The 19,616-nt window shown below is 45.3% G+C and overlaps 1 protein-coding gene across 8 annotated transcripts in view; it reads left to right on the top strand.

The window, feature by feature from the left end:
• Positions 1–19,616, top strand: part of FLT1 (fms related receptor tyrosine kinase 1) — a 172,572-nt gene that overhangs the window by 65,802 nt on the left and 87,154 nt on the right. For all 8 annotated transcript variants that reach the window (XM_073794998.1, XM_073794997.1, XM_073794996.1 and 5 more), the window contains one exon: positions 18,152–18,266. In XM_073794998.1, the coding sequence (XP_073651099.1) occupies positions 18,152–18,266 (115 nt within the window). The remainder of the gene's footprint in view (positions 1–18,151; positions 18,267–19,616) is intronic.

The following is a 19,616-nucleotide window of genomic DNA, read 5'->3' as shown; positions in this document are numbered from 1 at the left end:
ATTCACGTAGAATTTGTTCTCATAAAACATTAAGAGTAAGGATGGGGCAGGGGTGGTTACTTTTAGACTCATGTACGTAATGAGCTGAGGGGAAATACAGCACAATCTTTCCCCCCTTTTACTTTTCTGCAGATATGGGTGGTAAAGTAGTAGAAGTAGACGATTTCTTTTGAATTAAAAAAAAATAAGTTATTAGCACCGAATGAGGGACTTTTCTCATGCTTAGCAGCCAGCAGGGACTCCTTAAATAGATTGTCCTAAACTTGCCCCATGTCAGCCTGAGCATAAACCCAGGGAGCACACAGAAGGATGGTGAACTTACAGTACCTTTCACATGTGTGTAGTTTACAGCTTCTGTTCATATGAAATGGAGGTAATTCCATGTACTTCATAGAGAATATGAGCACCAGTGAGGCAACGTATTTGGGAAAGGTACAGAGTGCCATGGACATAATGCAAGGTTGTAATTACTGCTAGCGTTAGGGTAAATGTCTCTCAATAAGGCTCTGAAACTTTTAAGGAACTTGAAAAGAATTTTCTGCCTGCTGTAGACCTAGTTTCACAACAGTGAGAATGTTTACCTAATATTTCTGAGAAGTGAACACAAACTGTGGAAAGTAAAATGTAATTTTGCCGTGCCTTAGAAATAGAAATCTCTAGGAGGTCTGGGTTACAGAATTGAGGAAAATAGAATTTATGATTTTTCAGAAGAAGAAAAAAGAAAACGGCCATGTAGGTGAGCTAGGCAAAAGTGAGAATAAGCTCAAATGTATAAAGGGGGAATAAAGTGACTCCCCAGTTGGGTGGCCAGCCCCATTCGTTTGTTTCCTGCCATAGGAGGAAGTGGTTCTGGGCTGTGGGTTGGCCGAGGCTGGGAAGGGGCAGAGCGGGACGTGAGAGAGCTGACCCCTGCTCGGAGAGCCCACTCGAGACTTCTAGAAATTCACCTCCCCCGCTGCATTTTGAAGAACTAAGTAGGACGACTCACCGCCCATGCAGTGAGCTGGTCTCCATCTCATGGTCCTTGATAAGCTTCGCCACAGCACTGGTCCAGTCTCACAGGAGATATCATGTGGATAAGGTTGCCCACTCAGCGGAGGATGGTCTGTAAAGGAACAATAGTAGACTTTTTGGAAGGGGCCCCTCTTTAGGGAATGGAAGGGGGATGGATTTGAGGAACCCAGGAGGAATGAGGAAAGAGCAGTATGGTTCTTTTCTATAAGGAGGTTTAAGGCCGGCAGCCTTTAATGGTGGCAGCTTGGGTTTTACAACAAACATTCTTTAGATCACAGGCTATTTTAATTCCCTCTCCCCATCTAACCATCACAAATCATCATTTCCAGGTTATAAATAAATTACACTGATAGCGTTGCATATATCATTCTTTTACATATAAATTTATTTATTTTTGGCTGTGCTGCTGCGTGTGGGCTTTTCTCTAGTTGTGGCGAGCGAGGGCTACTCTTCGTTGCAGCGCGCGGGTTTCTCATTGCGGTGGCTTCTCTTGTTGTGGAGCATGGGCTGTAGGCGTGTGGGCTTCAGTAGTTGTGGCTCGCGGGCTCTGGAGCGCAGGCTCAGTAGTTGTGGCGCACGGGCTTAGTTGCTCCGCGGCATGTGGGATCTTCCCGGACCAGGGCTTGAACCTGTGTCCCCTGCATTGGCAGGCGGATTCTTAACCACTGTGCCACCAGGGAAGTCCCTATATCATCGTTCTTTAAGGGAAAAAGTGTTAGGTATAGTAGATTCTTTGTGAAAGTCTCATTTCCTTCATCCACTGTCTGTGATGATCAATAAAAATAGGTAGAGAGAAATCTCTGCTACTTCTGCCGTGTTGACATTGCCCACATCTTACAATGCATTTTGCACGTGGTCAGTATTCAGTCTAAATATACTGTCAACCGTCTGTTGTCACACAGATATTGATTGGGCACCAACCGTGTACAAAACAAAGATACATAGCATTTGTGTTTAGAATTTGTTTAATTATGTAAAGTCAGATCTATTTGGTGATTACTTACCCTCTCTATATACGGACCTGCAGGATCTCTCCTCCACAGTCTTGGGGATAGAGACCTGGGAATCAAGGAAATGGGTTCTATTCTTGGCCCAGTCCCTGACTTCTGTGTGACCTTGGCCAGTTATTTAATCTGGGCTTCAATTTCCCCTTCTGTGAATGGTAACTGCTGTGCTTCCCCTTTCCTATAATACCCACTGAGTAACGAGTGAAGTAAGAAATTCACTTGAAACGACGTCTTCTTCAAAAAAGCTTGAAATGATTTCCTAGTTGTTGCACGCTATTTTCCTTCTGCTTCTTACAAATTATAAAGCCATTGGACCTGAGGATTAACTCTGAAGATCACGGCCAAATTAACAGAAAACAAAAACCAACTTATGAAAATAGAATGGTCATAAGAAAAGTCTTACTTGTGGTTATGTATTCCGTGGTACAGAATTGACTCAGTAATGTCAATAATCACCCATTAAGAAAAAAATGCAGCAGCTCCTCCACCACCGGTGTCAACCTGGACGACCTCTGTCAGTTTTGGTCCAGCCCCTACAGACCAAGGCATTATCATTCTTTGCCCAGTTAGCCCTAAAACTTTGCTTGATTCACTTGGTGTTTTGCCAATGAACCCCTTCAGAATGCAAAACACTGTAGTTGGATTCTCAACTCATGGAAGGTGGAGGGGCTAGGGTATTCTTTGTTACTTTCTTAACTAAAATTGTGGGTTTGCTAAGAAAAGCCTAAAAGACATCCGTGGAATCTCAAGGACCTGCTTCCAAAACTCTAGAAAGTAAATCAGATTTTGGCGTCTCAAATAATTATGTGTTTAGACGTTTGATAGAAAATAATATTCCCTGTCACAGCACTGTAAATCAACTATACTTCAATCAAAAAAGAAAGGAAAGAGAAAATAACATTCCCTGCCTCACAATTTGATTCCCCATTTCTGGAACACTCTTCGTTTGCTCAGCGTGAGTGTTCCATGAGGAGACCACTCCAGGACTAAGTGTGCTAGGGGTTTTAGTGGGGGAGGGGTGGCAGGGGGTGGCCTACAAAACAAGGGAGGACAGAGGCGTCTAGGAACTCTCAGAAGTTGCCTAATTGCATTTCTCTATTGTTTACATCACCAAATTGGCAAAGAAAGGAAGGCCTGAATCATTAGGGATGTGTTAGGTCTAGATCATTTGGGGGAAACACAGTTTTGTGCATCAGAGGGGTACGTAAAATTAACAGGGCAAAGACAAAACAGTTGCTAATGGTAGTTAATGAGAAATGTATTCAAGGACCCAAATTTAATTGACTACCAGCGTGAATGTCTATTCTTTCTATGCTGAAACAGTTTTGTATTGGATTTTCTGTCTACAGAATGAAAGTCTTACCAATTTAAGCATTGAAAAAGTCAACATCTCCTGGGGGCTAGATGTAGGTCAGTGTCTGAGGGAAGCTGTCATTTAAGCAGACCTCTTCTTTTGGAAATGTGACCGCAGTCTACACGTTTTCATATTTAGCACGCGCCTTTTAAGTACACATACAATTTGTATCCACGTCTCGTGTGTGTATGCAGACTCAAACCAGGCAGGCTCCAGAGAATTTTAACTTGCCACACGCAAAACCCTGAATCAAAACGGGGACTTGGAAGGCGACCACTTCCCCCCAAGCCCACTTGAGCAGGACTTTGAGCTTAAACAAACAACGGAGTAAATCTGGCCATCTCCGGGAAGCTTTCATCACACGCCAAGTGACTGCTCACTTGCTAATAGGCAACATCTTGCGTTCTGTTATATAATTACGAGATGAGGAAGTGCTTGCCACCCCATGTGAGTGCTCTGACAACAGCCCTTATTAAGAGTTCATGCAAAGACCTGAGAACAGAGAGCGAGCTCGTTTGCCAGATGCCTCTTTGCCACTTTTCTACACTTTGCGAGATTTTTTCCTCTTTTCCCACTCTTCGTAGGAATGCAGGGAGTCCGATGAATAATTGTTCCTAATTAACTGTCTCCTGTAATTCCTATCAAACGTTTCATTATGTGCTTAAATTAAGCCAAAAGGCTGAATCATAGGAAGTCCATGCTGCATGGTTTTTAGAGGGAACTTTTGAGCAAAGTTCAGTGTAGTTTCCCAGGATTAGGAGGACCAGAAGGTAGTGACACACAATTTGGGAAGATTGGCAGAACCTCGCGTACTGTCTTTGGCCCATATTCACAGATTTTAAAAATGGAAGGGGGCATTTTCATGACTGAATCTAGAAACTCCTGTCCTGACACAAGATCCTTAGTCATACATAAATAGGAGAAATCACTTGTACAACATGCACCTGTCCTTGGAAAGCGGCATTTTAGTTCTCTATTGGCTTGGGAGACTGTTTCTTGAAATATGGACCTTTGTCTGTGGTTTATCATGTAACTTCACTGCCCTTGTAGGTGAAAAAGCAGAACCTGGTGGACTGGAGTAGAAGGAAGGGTGTGATGGATTTAGACTCTGGTCCAGGTAGTGCTTCATAATGAGCTCCAATACTTGCTTCTTCATACCTTCTCTGGAAGCCTCATGGGATGTTTGGTCCCCGTGAGTGCAGTTGACTACTTCATAATAGCTGTAGGAGAGACTCCATCAACCAGCCCTTTCTAGTGCCGAAGTTGCGCCCATCCCTTTCCACATTATGCGTAATCTGGGCAGCAATCCTACATCATGGCCGTAATTTCCCCATAAGGAAACTGAAGCTCAGAAAGTTATTTTTCAGGTGTTTTCAGATCGTGGAGTAAAAGAGGCTAAGTAGGTTGGCATTTCAGAAGGTTACTATTCATGGGTGACCCATGGGACTCCTCAGGTGGGTCGCCGTCGGCTCCCAGAGAAAGGAACCGAAATCCCCGAGGGGACACGGGTAGGAGAGCACTGACCTCACTTCTTGGGTTTATTCTTGTCCCCACTGATCACAGAGTCCACCGGTTGAGTTAGAGTTGAACGGGGGCTGGAGAGGGAGGTGAGCGGCAGTTGGGGGAATTTGACTCCCATGGTACCGTCTCTTCGGGAACCAGGGATGATGAGATGCTGGTTCAGGCCCCACACCTGCAGGTGGGAGGAGACCCTCTGAGGGGCTAGAAAGCCCAAGGGGATGAGCGAGCCTGAATAGGACCAACCTCAGGAGGACAGCAAGTCAAACAGTTAATTGGGCACTTTTCCTGTGGCCACTTTCCTCCCTGTGACTTGCACACCACGCAGGCGTTTTTGATCTCTTGCAGGGAAGTCCCATTCCCTCTCGCTCATTGTTCAGGATTAATTTTCTAGGTCAGGATTCAGCAAGCACTCAGCCCTCCGGGGGCCTCACAGAGCTCACGGAAGACTGATGAAAGGAGATGAAGGAGAAAGAGGGAGAGCTTACAGCCGATGAGTGTGTGAAACGGGCACACGGAGGCTGCAAACCTCAGCCTCAGCGTGGCTGGATCTAGTCACTCTGAACGATTCATTCGCTTAGAATTTAAGACATTTTAAATATCGTATGATGTCGCGGAATCTAAAAAAATCATACAAATGAACTTGTTTACAAAACAGAAATAGAGTCACAGATGTAGAAACCAATCTTATGGTTACCAGGGGGGAAAGGGGGAGGGAGGATAAATTGGGAGATTAGGATTGACATATATACACTATTATATATAAAATAGATAACTAATAAGGACCTACTGTATAGCACAGGGAACTCTACTCAATACTCTGTAATGACCTGTATGGGAAAAGAATCTATAAAAGAGTGAATGTATGTATATGTATAACCGATTCACTTTGCTGCACGGCAGAAACGAACACAACACTGTAAATCAACTCTACTCCAATAAAAATGTTTAAAAATTAAGAAAAAAGAGTTTAAGACATTTTAGAGATTAAAAAAAAGCTTATTTTAGAGATGAGAAACTGAGACTCAAAGATAATTACCCCTCGCCTCACAGCTAGATAATGGCAAGCCCAGGACGGGACCCAAGTCTTGGAGTTCTGTTTATTATTCCTGTGTATTCTTATTTCCACCACGACACTGTATAGAGTCCCCATGGGAAGTGCTTATAATCTGGTTGAATAAGCGAACCAACGTGGCTTCCGTGGGGGGCAGATGGTGAGCCCTGCAGTTAAGGGGGAGCAGTGTGGAGAGGGAAGATCTGGGTCCTAAAGGTGATGGGAAGGTACTGGGAGGTCAGATGGAAAGGGGGAGGGACAGATGTGAGAGAGGGGCACGGGGATAGGATGGTTGAGGAGTTGCTTGGAGAGTCACCGGCTGGCTACTGGGATGAGGGAGAATCAAAACCAAATCTGGAAAGGGTGCTTCGGACCTGATGTGGACTTTCTTGAATGGGGGCTAAATAATTTGCCAGCCAGTCCTGCTTGAGCTCGCCTTCCCTGGCCAGTGCCCCGGTACCCTGCTCTCTGGTTACCAGGGTTCCCCCCCGCTGCCCACCCCATTGCGCTGACAGCGTGACGGACTTGTACAGACTCGGGGGTGGGGCTCTTTCTCCCGTCCTCGGCCCGTGTTAGGTGCACTGCAGCTCTGAAGCTCGCCTTCCAGGTCAGAAGGTCAAAGGCTCAGGTTTTCACTCAGGCCTTTTAAAAAGTTGTACAGCTGCTTATTATGCCATTTTTCTTAGGCCTTTCATGTTCCATACCCCTTGTCCTCAACACTGAAAACCACGTGAGATGATCACGGATTGCTACCTTATTGAGAAATCCTCTTTTGTGAGTGTGAAAAAGTCTTTGGATAAGTAAGGTGAGGAAAACGAAAATGGGTGTTTAGAAGCTACTTAGCACCAAACAGAAGGTTATGGCCAATTTAGAAGACTGCAGGGCCTAGGGTTTCTATTTTTATTTTCCTTAGAGCTGAAACTTATTAAGCACCTGTCTATAGGATAAGTGCTTAATCTGGGCTTTAGACGTATCACCTCATTTAATTCTAACAGAACTTCTACGTCGCAGGGGACTATGGTACTACCGTTTCCTAGATGAGGCACAGAGAGTTCCAGAGACCTTGTTAGGAACAAGTCCGTCACGCTGACAGCGCAGTGGGTGGTGGGGGATGGGACCCTGGTAACCAGAGAGCAGGGTACCGGGGCACTGGCCAGGGAAGGCGAGCTCAAGCAGAAGGACTGGCTGGCAAATTATTTAGCCCCCATTCAAGAAATTCCACGTCAGGTCCGAAGCGCCCTTTCCTGATTTGGTTTTGATTCTCCCTCGTCCCAGTGAGCCAGCCGGTGACTCTCCAAGCATGTCACCACCCAGCACTTCATCTGTCACTATGAGGCTTGGTGGTGTTACAACTCTGTAGACATTAAGTTGAATAATTTTTGGTCAAAAGCTCATGATCCAGAAAGCAAAGATGCTTTGAGAAGCCTGTGTGATGACATCAAGAGCTACTTTTAAAAGGCATGAGGATGCAGAAAGGCCGTATAGTCTAGAGTTTAAGGACATGGGCTCTGGAGCCTGAATCCCGGCTCTGCCACCTACTGCCACCTACCAGCTGGGTGATTCTGGGCAAAGTAAACCACCTCTCTGGGTCCGAGTTTCCTGATCGGTACAATCGAGGTAACAGCACTGACATCCTAAGGTTGTTTAGGGGAATTAAATGAGATGATATATATGAAGTACTTAGCCCAGTGGTACTTAGCCCAAGTCTGTTTTGCTTAAAGTTTTCCAGTAGTTTTGGTTGCTCTGGGGCCGCCCACTGCAAAGCTCCTTCCCTCTGAAGTAGCATCAGATACACACAAGTATCCTGTGAACACTGACAATCTGACAAAACGATCCATGCTGTCGGGTTCACGTTCTCCCAGGAAGCATGCTTGCGTCTTTGGACAGGTCTTCTGACTATGGTGATTTACTGCAAAGAAATTAAGATGGGACCAGAAATGACAGAATCTTCAGATTATGCAGGAAGTTAGAGGAGCTGTAATATCCTGGACCTACTTGCGTTTGAATTCTGCCTCAGCTATTCAGACCCTCATTGACCCACGTACTGTCCAGCCTGCAGTAGCGCATGGGCTCTGGACATTCTACTTGCTTGTGCTCAATTGTCTACGGATATATTTCCATGCACTTGACTTATCTCTTCAATAACCATATCCTTAATGATGGAAGGAGATAAATCCTGTACTTCTTTCAGAGGACATGATTCTACTTCTTGAATGTGTGTGAACAGATTAATTTTTATTTGAATCAGTGCTAGTAATTGCCTAGCAAATGGTGCTAGTAATTGAAGACAGGAGAAGTCCACTGCTGGTTAGTTATTTTCTATCAGCCCAGAAGGTGCTTCTCCACATTTCAGCATCATTGCTTGAGATGAAACTGTCCACCACTATCAACCCGTCAGACGCTGTGATGGGTTCATCCCAGGTCATTAATACTCCTCCTTGGGAACGGACAGCCCTGATGATGGTGACACAGCGCTTGGTTGAGGCGGGATGTGTGAGGTCACTGGAGGGTCAGCAGTGTCCCTTTTTCAGCACGTTTGAGGTGAGTGATGGATGGCAGGGTTGACACCCACGTGAGGTTGAGTCCACATCTAATGCATTATCGGGATTCGCTCTTCTCGTCAGGCCATAGCTGAGCGAGGACACGTGTGCTCTTCTGCTTCCCCGGGTAGTTAGACTAAGCCCTGAGGTTAGGATGATGAATAAGACCTAGTCCCCACTCTTAAGTAGCTCTCAGTCTGGTCCGATAATCACGGCTAACATGAGTGACCTGTCTGCCGTGGACCAGGCACTGTGCCGAGCATGTTACACCAATTAACTCACTTAGCATCCACCCGCGTTTGACGATGCAAAACGATCTTCTTTGAATTGTTTCCCTTCTATTTTTTTAATCCCTATAAGAAAACTGGTAAGACGTGGTAACGTGGCTTTGCTTCCTTTGAGTTGGCAATGTTAAAAACACATCCGTGCCCAAAGAATTCGAGGCGGTTCATAGAAAAGTACAATTAATAATTTAACAAATCTGGATGAAAATGGGGTAAGACAGAGATACGGCCCACATGCTTTACACCTTAGTTGTCAAGAGAGAGAAAGAGACGTGTAATAGACATTTGCGAGAAGAAGGGGCCCATAAGATAAAAGCGTAGCAGAAGTACAACTTTTCAGGGAACTAAAATCCAAGAAGAATGATTTCTCCTCTCACCCTCTGTGTGCTGTAGTCTTAGCAGACGAACCCTTCGACCACATTTCTAGTACAGAGAGTGTCACAGGACTGGTAATCACCACCTCCCTCCCTGGTGACCGGTGGCATGACACCAATGTACAATTTATTAAAAGTGGTTCTGTGGGCTGACATGACCCAGTGATTTCAGAACTATTCAAGGGACTAAAAAGACTGTAAGTCCTCTGATCAATTCCCTGTGACGATGGTTCTCCCAGCCTTGCCATCCAGCATTCCATAACCAGACGGTTGCAAAACCATGATCTGAGCTCAGGTCTGACTAGCTCTAGAATTTCTGCTAAATGTGATTCCCTACCCCCACGCCGAAGGCCTCCTGGACGTTCCCGTACTGACCACCGTGTAATAAGTAATAGGCGAACAAAACGTAACCATAGCTTGAAATATGCTTCACTGAGCGACTGGAGTTAATACCTTAAGGCTCCTTGCGTGTGTTAAAGGATGTTATTTGTAGCCACTCCTAACATTTCCCTGAAGGTTTTTTTATTTATCGAATCACCCTTCCTCTGCTGACCAGCCTTTCACTAGGGCAGAAAAATGAATGAAGAAAATGGATGGCCTCTGCGAGGCTCCTATCTGGGTGTAACCGAGTAGGTACCCACCCTTTGGCCTCCTGGTCACCCGGTGTGGGACTGTCGGGATGCCTTGGCCCAGATTCCCTAAAAGAGAGCGAGTCAGGGGCGGGGGAGTCTCTGGGGCTCTTGGGGGAGGCGAGCGGGAGAGAGAGGAGGAAGGAAAGCAGAGGCTGGGAAGACAGGCCTTGTTCTGAGTGTGAATGGACCGCGGGGCCCTCGAGAGCAGGAAGCGGCGCAGGCCAAGACGCTCACGGAAAAGCTCTTATCTAAACAGAGGTGGCCAGGACGCTGGATCACCTCCACCATTGTCCCGGGAGCTGACCCCAGCCTTCAGTCCCCGAAAAGCCTTCTCCACTCCCCCGTCGCCATTCAGACAAGAAGTAGTTTTCAGTATGGGCTCCAAGGCGTCACGAGGTCTCTCCCTGGGCAAGAAGTCGCCGCCCCTACCAACAAAATCCCCCCAGCCTGACCCTGTGACCAGCCTGGAGGCCCAGGCCCTTTTCCTGGAGCAAAAGGGGCAGGAACCATTCTGTCTAAACACGCCTTTTTCTGCCAGCATCCTCTCCTCTATATTGTTCTATTTGTTTTAAGAGAATGTGAGAGAAGGGGAAAAGATAGTGTTGCAGATTCTATTAATCTGATGGCTCAGACACACGATCGCTACTGTTTTGACACGACACACGCAGGAGCGCAGGAAAGTTTACACGAGGCCCTTCTGCAGGATGGCGCGCGGTTGGGGAGCCGCCCGGTCGTGCCCTCGGGCACGGTTCCAGGTGGTCTTTTTTTTTCTTTTTCCCTCTCCACTTTTTTTAAAAGACGTTTTACAGCCTCGATTTGCTCTCTATTACTGCTCTCCCCCTTTGTTTCCTCCCTTGAAATGATTCAGGATTCTTTACAGATTCTAGTCACAGTAAGCTCATGCCATCAAACCCCATCACGTGGAGAAGCAGGGTCCACTCAAGTCCTCAGCGTTCATCGTCCAAGAAAGAAGAGAGAGAGAGGGAGATTCTTCTGTGTGTGTTGGGACTTTGTAGAACTTTCTGGAGCCTCCTTTTCTCCTCCAAACTAAATGTGCTTTAACTATACTTTAATGTATGTACACCTTCCTTCCCAGGCGATGGCGCGGGCTCAGGTAGGCAACCGTTGGGTGTAGGGCCCGGCTCACTACCGTGCGCCCCCCGCAGAGGCCCCTCAAAACCAGCTGCTGCTATAAATGTATCGGCGTTCCTAACAATGCAGGCCTCGTTCATCCCAGAACGTGTTTAGGAATCATGCAGACAGCAGTTTTAAGTCACCAGGGGAAAAAAGATTGTAATAAAAGCTGGATCTTTTTATTTTCTTGCGAGATGTTGTCTAATGCTGAAATTCATCAGCCCACAGAAGGCCAAGGTTTCACATAATTTTAGCATTAAAACTCTGTAATGACGAGAACTAAACAGAATTTATGTAAAAAACGTTAATTATAAAATAGTCCTCTGCCCCCTCCCCCCTCCCCCAAAGGACCAGGGGCTACTTCTGCTTCCTGAAAGCCAATATTTTGCTTCTCTGGGTGTCTGTACCGGTTGGCTTCAGAGGAACCCCAGAGTTTCCTAACACATGACTCTGAAGCATGGTGGTCAAGGTTTGGGCGGGGTGGTGGTCTGTGGGAGCAGAATTCATGCCGTGTGATGGACGAGTTCTGGTGTGGCAGGAAGAGTTAGGAATATCTGGGTTCTAATCTCAGATCTGTCTGCTACTTTCTATATGAATATGAGTAAGACATTTGATTTTCGTGAGTCTCACTTTCCTTCTTGGTAAAGGGATTTGTGAAATGGGGATCATAATGCCTGCTTCACTGGGTGACTGTGAGAATTAGTTGAGCTTACATGTGTGTAGCTGCTACCCCAAGTCTGGTACATTAAAAGCAGCCCAGTAACAACTGGTTTCCCTTCAGCCAACCAAGAGCCCAATTTAGCAGAACAGAGATTTTGAAAGAAAGGTCAGCCTGACGTCATTTATCATAGGGTGAAAGGGGATCCTTCACCTCTTTATCTTAAGATTCAGGTGGTAGAGTAGACCTTCTGGGATTGGGGTGGCTATTAAACTTGCTAGAAATCATTTATGAAATGAGAATCTTACACTGGATAACTACAGGAGTCTTAGGTAGCATAACACAGGTACATCATAGCACTAAATGGGCAATTTCTAGAAAGGCCGAGTGAAGGGTTGAACCCTCTCAACCTGGTACTTCAGAGAGTCTTGCTTTTCTCCCACGGGGGCCACTCCGGAGAAAACACAGACACTAGCCATCCGTGGCTAAAGGTCACCTCTCCCCTCTGATTCCACCAGATGCAACAATCCATCCTTTAAAGAAGTGCCAACTCTGCTTTTTGGGTTGGGGCAGGGGAAGGAAAGGCGGGAGGACTGCAGAAAGTGTGCGGTCGGAACTGTTCAAAGCCAGCACCTAAGGAAAAGCACAGGGGAACACAAGAGGGCACCTAAGGGTGCACGCTCTGCGTTGTTTTTCCCTGGGATGGGTTTGTAAAGGTGAATGGGACCTGAGGTCAGAAATCATGGGATGACAAATGTAATGTAAATGGTCGTTGCAGACCATGCACACAGTGGGCACTCGGTACACTTGGGCTACGTATCATGAGAGCTGTTTGCCAAATCTTGGGAGGAAGTTGACCAGGTTATGCAAAAAGGGCTAAAAAAAGACGTTCAATGCCCACTGCAGTAATGGTATCTGTGTAGTGAATATCTGAGAAGCCTTTTCTCCCTATATACAAAGAAGCACTGAAGTATGACAATTTCTTTCTATACGATGATGATAGAACGTGGAGATTATGTTATATACAGCATACAGGTTAAGTGCACAGGCTCTGGAACGAGCCAGAACTGATTACAAATTCCGCCTCTGCCACCTGCTAGCCCTTTAGCCTTGGGTAATTGACTTAACCTCCTTCATCCTCAATTTCCTTGTCCATTAGATGGGGGATGATAGTACCTACTTTTTAGGATGTTGTAGAGATCAATGTGATAGTGTACGTGAATCGCCTCACACAGTACCTAGCGCATAGAAAGTATAATCCTTATCATAGTAGAATGTAACATCGCCTAGTGTCTACCGTAATCATTACAGCCTCTGGCTTGCCTGTTGGGACCGACAGTCAGAATTGCCAAGACCGTAGGTTGGATCCCAGCGTTGGCTTTGCCTTTCTCTGTGGCTCCAAACTGTGTTTGGTCACAAAGGAGCCAAATACTTACGAGTGTGCAGGGAACAGGGCAAACCCATCAGCACTACAGGGAAAAACCCAGAGCATGTAGGTCAGTAACGTCATCTGCATCTATGGAGGGTGTGTGTCGAGCGCTATGTGTCGAGCAGAGCAGCCTGGTAACCTGGACCAGATGGGAGAGCCCCACAGATGTCTCCTACTTGGGAGTCAGACAGACAGACATGTCACATGGAGGGTCCCGGCTCCGTGTGTTGGATCCATCATTGCCTGCTTTCTTTTAATTTATTTATATCAATCTCTAGTCCAAAACTAATTTGTTTCAGCTCCAGGGCAATCGACAATGGAGTACACTCTTACCCCGGAAATTTTTTTTTTCCTCTCGATGGTTATAAATACCTCCACGCTATTGTACTTGGCATGCTGTATGCAAATAGAGGTCAGAGTCCTAAAGCTCATTAGGAAAGGGATGGGGGGCTTGGAGCACGGAGAGGACAGCGTGGAGCTGAAGCTGATAACAGCGGCCTTGTCCAGAACAGTGCCTGGGAGCTTTCTTATCTCCCTTTGGCAGGAGGTGCTGAGGACTTCCTGTGCGAAATCAGGAGCGAGCGCTGCCTTCCTCTTGTTGTTCGGCTTCCTCCCCCCTCAAGAAGGTTCCCAGCACAGCGATTATCTTTGCATCTTCAAACATGGCACAATCTACTTCCTGAAGAGCTTGATGTATTCTTAAGAGCTCAGGCAAATTCCCCTCCCCCTACGTCTCGTTTCAAGTGCTGTTATAGAGTCAGCCCCCTAAATGACATGCTATTTTTAAGGTTCCAATGGCAAAGAGGGAAAAATCACAGTCCCCAGTATGGAAAATAGCCACAGAACCTGTCCTTTTCCACTTGGAGGACCTTGCAGCAACTCTAGTTTCCAGGCCGGGGCTTGTGCCGACAGTAGCTGCCCTTAGAGGGACGGGCGGGGGGTCGGGGGTGTATGTTGGCAGCCCGAGTGAACTCAGGCAGCCGACTGCGTTTCCCTCGGGAAATGCCTCGACTTGCTTCACTCTAACATATTTCTTTGCATTTCCTGACAACCGAGAGTTTGAAATTAAGACCTTTCTCTAAGGCCTCCCTTATCTTTTTCACTTCTTTAGGGAAAAAGGAATGAAATTACAGACTTCTCTTTCAGATACAAGAGAACTTCAGCTCTTGGATATCACGATACCGAGTACCTGTCTAACGTGTGTACATGTCACAGGTGTACACATATGTAACAACCCCCCCATATACATGTTATATATATCTCCACAGACACACACGTTATGTAAACCTATATATGTACCCCATGTGTGTGAAAGATCTGAGATTAGACAGTAGTTCGAGGTATAGATGTTATGAAAAGGAGGACAAAATAACTTATTTTAATGATAAAGTTTTAAGGCCATGATATATTTCAAGTCAAGGAGAAAGTGTATAATTTCTCTTTGGTTCCGTTCCTTCTACTAATCAATAAGTTAAAATGTTCACTTTTTTTACCTGATGATTATAGGAATAGCTAGTCAAAAAATCTCAGAAATTCCTTAAGGAATGGTTTGTCCTTACGAATTCTTGTTTATTTTATTTATTTATTATTATTATTTTTTTTTTGCGGTACGCGGGCCCCTCACTGTTGTGGCCTCTCCCATTGCGGAGCACAGGCTCCAGACGCGCAGGCCCAGCGGCCATGGCTCACAGGCCCAGTCGCTCCGCGGCATGTGGGATCTTCCCGGACCGGGGCACGAACCCGCGTCCCCTGCTTCGGCAGGTGGACTCTCAACCACTGCGCCACCAGGGAAGCCCTCTTTTTTATTTTAAATCTTATACTCTCACTGTAAAAACAGACATCTTAAAAACAGTTGGAGAAATCTGATATATGGGCCAGATACAAACAACACCGTGGAATTATTGCTAATTCTGTTAGGTGTGATCATGGCGTTGTCGTTATTAGAAAACGTGCATAATTTTTAGACATGCACTAAATATGTGAGGCGAAAATGACATGCTGTCTGCGATTTGCTTTACAATATTTCTCAAAAGAAAAAGTAAAAAGAAATAAGGGATAGATGAAACAAATGTGGCAAACTCTTGGTAATTAGTAAGTCTGGGTGATGGGTATATGGGGGGTTACTATACTATGACTCTACTCATCCATATGTTTGAAAACAATAAACAGTTAAAACCAATGAAAACTCTTACTAGAAACCACACATCAGTACCTCACGCCTGTATGTTTCCAAATGTTTGTGGGGTGCCAGTTACATGCTTGGCCCTGGCATAACTATGAAGACAGAGTGATCCCGTAGAGGTGGCCCATGGTCCTTGTAGCTGCTGGCCCAGTGGGGCCTCAGAAGCACTGAATGCAAACTTAGAAACTGGTGAATGCGCTGGGGGAGAGGACGTTATATGGCAGTGTGCCCCCCCAGGAGGGGAGACCACCCCAGAAGACTCCCTAGTTTCACATGCTGGAGTCCTTTCTCAGCTTGAGGACCAGACAGGAATAATCACAGAACTTTTTTTTTTTCTGATCATCACAATTCCTCCTCTCTTAACCTTTTCTCTCACTTATTTCATCCTCTCACTTTCTTCTCACATAAGTAGCCAAGGGCAACAATGAGCCCTTAAGAGCAACCACGCGTTCTTTCTGGCTTGAAAATCTGCAGAATCTGCCCAAGACATGTACAGATTAGAGCCCAGCCAGCTGTGCGCTCACCGCAAATTCTAAGCCAGAAGGAAGGAATATGAAGTGACACCATGAAAAGTTCACAGTGCAAGTAATCATACAAATGACCACTTCCCTGCCTTACAGGGTCCTCACTCTTTAGGCTGGGAGGTAGGAGGAAAGACTGCATCCAGGAGAGAGATACAGAAATGAACAGCATCAATCCATAAGGCGGTCGGAAAACAGCAAAGGCCGTGAGCTGCCTGCAGGCACTCAGCCCAGTTCCTACGCGCACTTGTCTCTTAAGCTACCCAGTCTGGCAGGGAAACACCTTGGGCACCCACAGATTTTTTTTTGAGGCACATAAAATAGCTCTTTGTATATTTGCATCATGTCCCCCCCCAGAAATCCATATTTAAATCTCAAAAGGCTGCTTTAAAAGAATCAGCGTTGGGGACTTCCCTGGAGGTCCAGTGGTTAAGACTCCGCACTCCCAACGCAGGGCGCCTGGGTTCCATCCCTGGGCAGGGAACTAGATCCCACATGCCACAACTAAAGATCCCGCCTGCCGCAACTAAGACCTGGCACAGCCAAATAAATAATTAAAAAAAAGAAAGAAATCAGTGTTCATTTTGTCATTAGTGGTAGAAAGCAAAGCACCTGTAGTGTCCACTTACTGAGCACCTGCGTTTGTCCTACGCGATGGTACAGAGCTAGGCTCTGGGCGGTTCACGCAAATAGAAATCACAGCACAAGTTAAGGTGGTCTAGCTACAGGCTTATCGAGCGGTTCTGATCCTGTGCATGGTAAGGGTTCACAGGGATCAGGATAAGCTGCTTGGAGGAGATCGGGCCGGCAGTGAGGGGCATCGAGGCAGCAGTCACTGGTGAGTGAAGGTGAAGGAATCAGGTGTGTGCACACCCCGCGCCACAGGAAGAATAGTTCCTCGCTTTTCTAGGGTGTCTTTAAGTTACAAAACCTCTGCAGTTAAATTAGGTCATTTAACACATGTATAATCCCGTGAGATGAACAGGGCAGGTATAATTTTATTTGTGTGTTTCCGAGGAGAAAACTGTCATACAGCTAGAAGTCAGGGCAGCTCTAGGACTCAAGTCTTCTTTGAAGTAGCTGAACCGAACTGTGGTTTGCCTGTGAGGAAACGTGTCTGTAGCGGTAAGGTTGAAAAGGCAGCTAGGGAATGGACTTTGGGTGGCCTTGACTCAGTCCCGGAAGCCTGGGCTTTCTTCAGTCCAGTTGTTGAAGCTTTTGGAGCAAAGAGGATTCCACTAGAACCCCGAATGCTCAGGGGGTCGGTCTGGTGGCAGCTTTGTGGGTGTTGGCTTGGGAAAAGGCATGTTGAAATACTACTGCACTGCCCGGGTCAGAGTGGATGTAAGTGTCCTTTCTGTTGTTTGGATTTTTTATTCGTGTAGAACCCAGGATACACGAAACATAATAAATGATCCAAATGACAACTAAAACATGACGGTCCAAAACCTATGGGATGCGGCAAAAGCAGTCCTAAGAGGGAAGTTTATTGCAATTACAGTCTTACCTCAGGAAACAAGAAAAATCTCAAATAAGCAACCTAACCTGACACCTAAAGCAACTAGAGAAAGAGGAACAAACAAAACCCAAAATTAGTAGAAGGAAAGAAATCATAGAGATCACAGCAGAAGTAAATGAAACAGAGATGAAGAAACATAATAAATGATCAACAGATATTTACACCAGTGATTTAGGTAGTAAAGTGACAGGCACCTACTGATAATCAGGTGTTTGAAAGAACATACTTTCGGATATAGGTTGGAATCTCTCTTTAAAATGGTACTGCTCCAGCTAGTTTAAACAGTAAGAGAGGGAGATTTCATGGACTTTCAGAAGCAAAAAAGATCTTAAACAACTTCAACACACATATTCTATAATTAAACACTTGAGGCCTGAGATGTTAAAGAGCTTGCCGTGATACTCCAAAACTTGAAAAGAAAGAGACTGAATTTAATAGCTGCTCCATGATGTGTGTTTCCATATACACTTAATCAGCCCTGGAAAAAATTAGCTGTATAATGGAATATTCTCATATTAAATGCCAGCCTTTTATAGCTGTGAAATGCTGTTATCCTTGAGGTTTACGTTCATTAACATAACTTCCGTTTTTTTCCGTGTTTGCATGTTTCTTCCACTAGGAACTAATTAAAATCTAGATACTAGATTTTTTAATTTATGCATTTTTATTTAATATTTAACATAGAACAGGAAGGATATATGGAGATAACACTGGTGTGGGTTTTTTTGGTTTGTTTTGTTTTGCAGATCAGGCAAAATCTGTCTGCTGTTTTTAAGTTTGGAGGATGGATATTGGGGGGGAAGCGTCTAAGGAAAAGAAGAAAATTGTGACTTTGTTATCTGAGGACTTAATGGTTTTCATTTCACCGGTCACCGTGGGCTAGACCATGCTGCAAAGCAACATAGTGATGGCTTACTTTTTTTAAAAATAGGTATGACTTTTGCTCCAATAATGAAGAGTCCTTTATCCTGGATCCTGACAGCACCGTAGGAAACAGAATTGAGAGCATCACTCAGCGCACGGCAGTCTTAGAAGGAAAGAATAAGGTACTGTTCGTCAAAATAAGCATGGGGGTATTTATTCTAAAAGTACACACTCAGCTCCCCGTTCTGGGTTTATTAGAGCCAGAAGGAATTCAAGCGCTCAAGCAAAAATTCAGAGAAGAAAATAAGTAGTATGTCTTTACGGAGCAATGCACTGAGGCTATTCAAACTGCTGTATACACCCAACCGAGCGCCAGTCCCGAAGGAGTGAGTCCTTGGACCTAACGGAAGAGGTAGAAATGCCTCTTGAGCATCAAACTGGTCCACATCAGTGGTTCTCAACTCTGGCTGCACAGTAGCCTACTTTACCAATTATTATTACATGTGAATCCTTAGCGTGGAGCCCAGGGTTCACAAAAGCTTCCTGGGAGATTCTAGCATAACCAGAACTGAGAACCTCTGACATAAATAAAGTGAGAGGTCAGTAAGCAAAAGCTAGCACAAAACTTGAGGCTAAAATGGAATGTTTCCATTTCACAAAATATCTTGTTTTCCCCTCTGTTTTCGCACGGGCGAAGCCTAAGTTGGGGTGTACAAACACACACAGTGTATCGGATTCCCTGACTGAAGAAAGGCAAATCAGAACCACCATGAGATATCACCTCACACCTGTCAGAATGGCTTTGTGAGAAAGACAAGAAATAACAAATGTTGGTGAGGGTGTGCAGACCCCCTTGGGCGCTATTGGTGGGGATATAATTGGTGCAGCCACTATGGAAAGCAGTGTGGGGGTTCCTTTAAAAATTAAAAATATAACTACCATATGATTCAGCAATTCCACTTCTGGGTATTTGTCTGAAGAAGACAAAGACACTAACTCAAAAGATATAGGTACCCCTGTGTTCACTGCAGCATTATTCACAACAGCCAACGTATGGAAACAACCTAGGTGTCCATCGACAGATGAATGGATGCAGAAAATGTGGTCTGTATACGCAGTGGAATATTATTCGGCCATAAAAAAGAAGGAAAGCTTGCCATTTGTGACAACATGGACAGACCTTAAGGGCATTATGCTAAATGAAATAAGTCCGACAGAGAAAGACAGATACTGTGTGATCTCACATATATGTGGACGAAAACAAATAAACAAGAAAACAAGCTCATAGATTGGTGGTTGCCAGAGGCAGGAGGTAGGCAAGATGGATGAGGGGGGTTAAGAGGTACAAACTTCCAATTCCTATAACATATAGATAAGCCATTGGGACGCCATGTACAGCACTGCGACGATAGTTAATACTGCTGAATTGCACACTTAAAAGTTGCTAAGAGACTAGATCTTAAAAATTCCCATCACAAGAAAGAAAAACCTTTGTACTACGTGTGGTGATGGGTGTTAACTAGACATAGTGT

This window comes from Tursiops truncatus, chromosome 18 (genome assembly GCF_011762595.2).
Source record: "Tursiops truncatus isolate mTurTru1 chromosome 18, mTurTru1.mat.Y, whole genome shotgun sequence".
NCBI classification, from domain to species: Eukaryota; Metazoa; Chordata; class Mammalia; order Artiodactyla; family Delphinidae; genus Tursiops; species Tursiops truncatus.
This window is presented reverse-complemented; position numbering and strand designations above follow the sequence as displayed.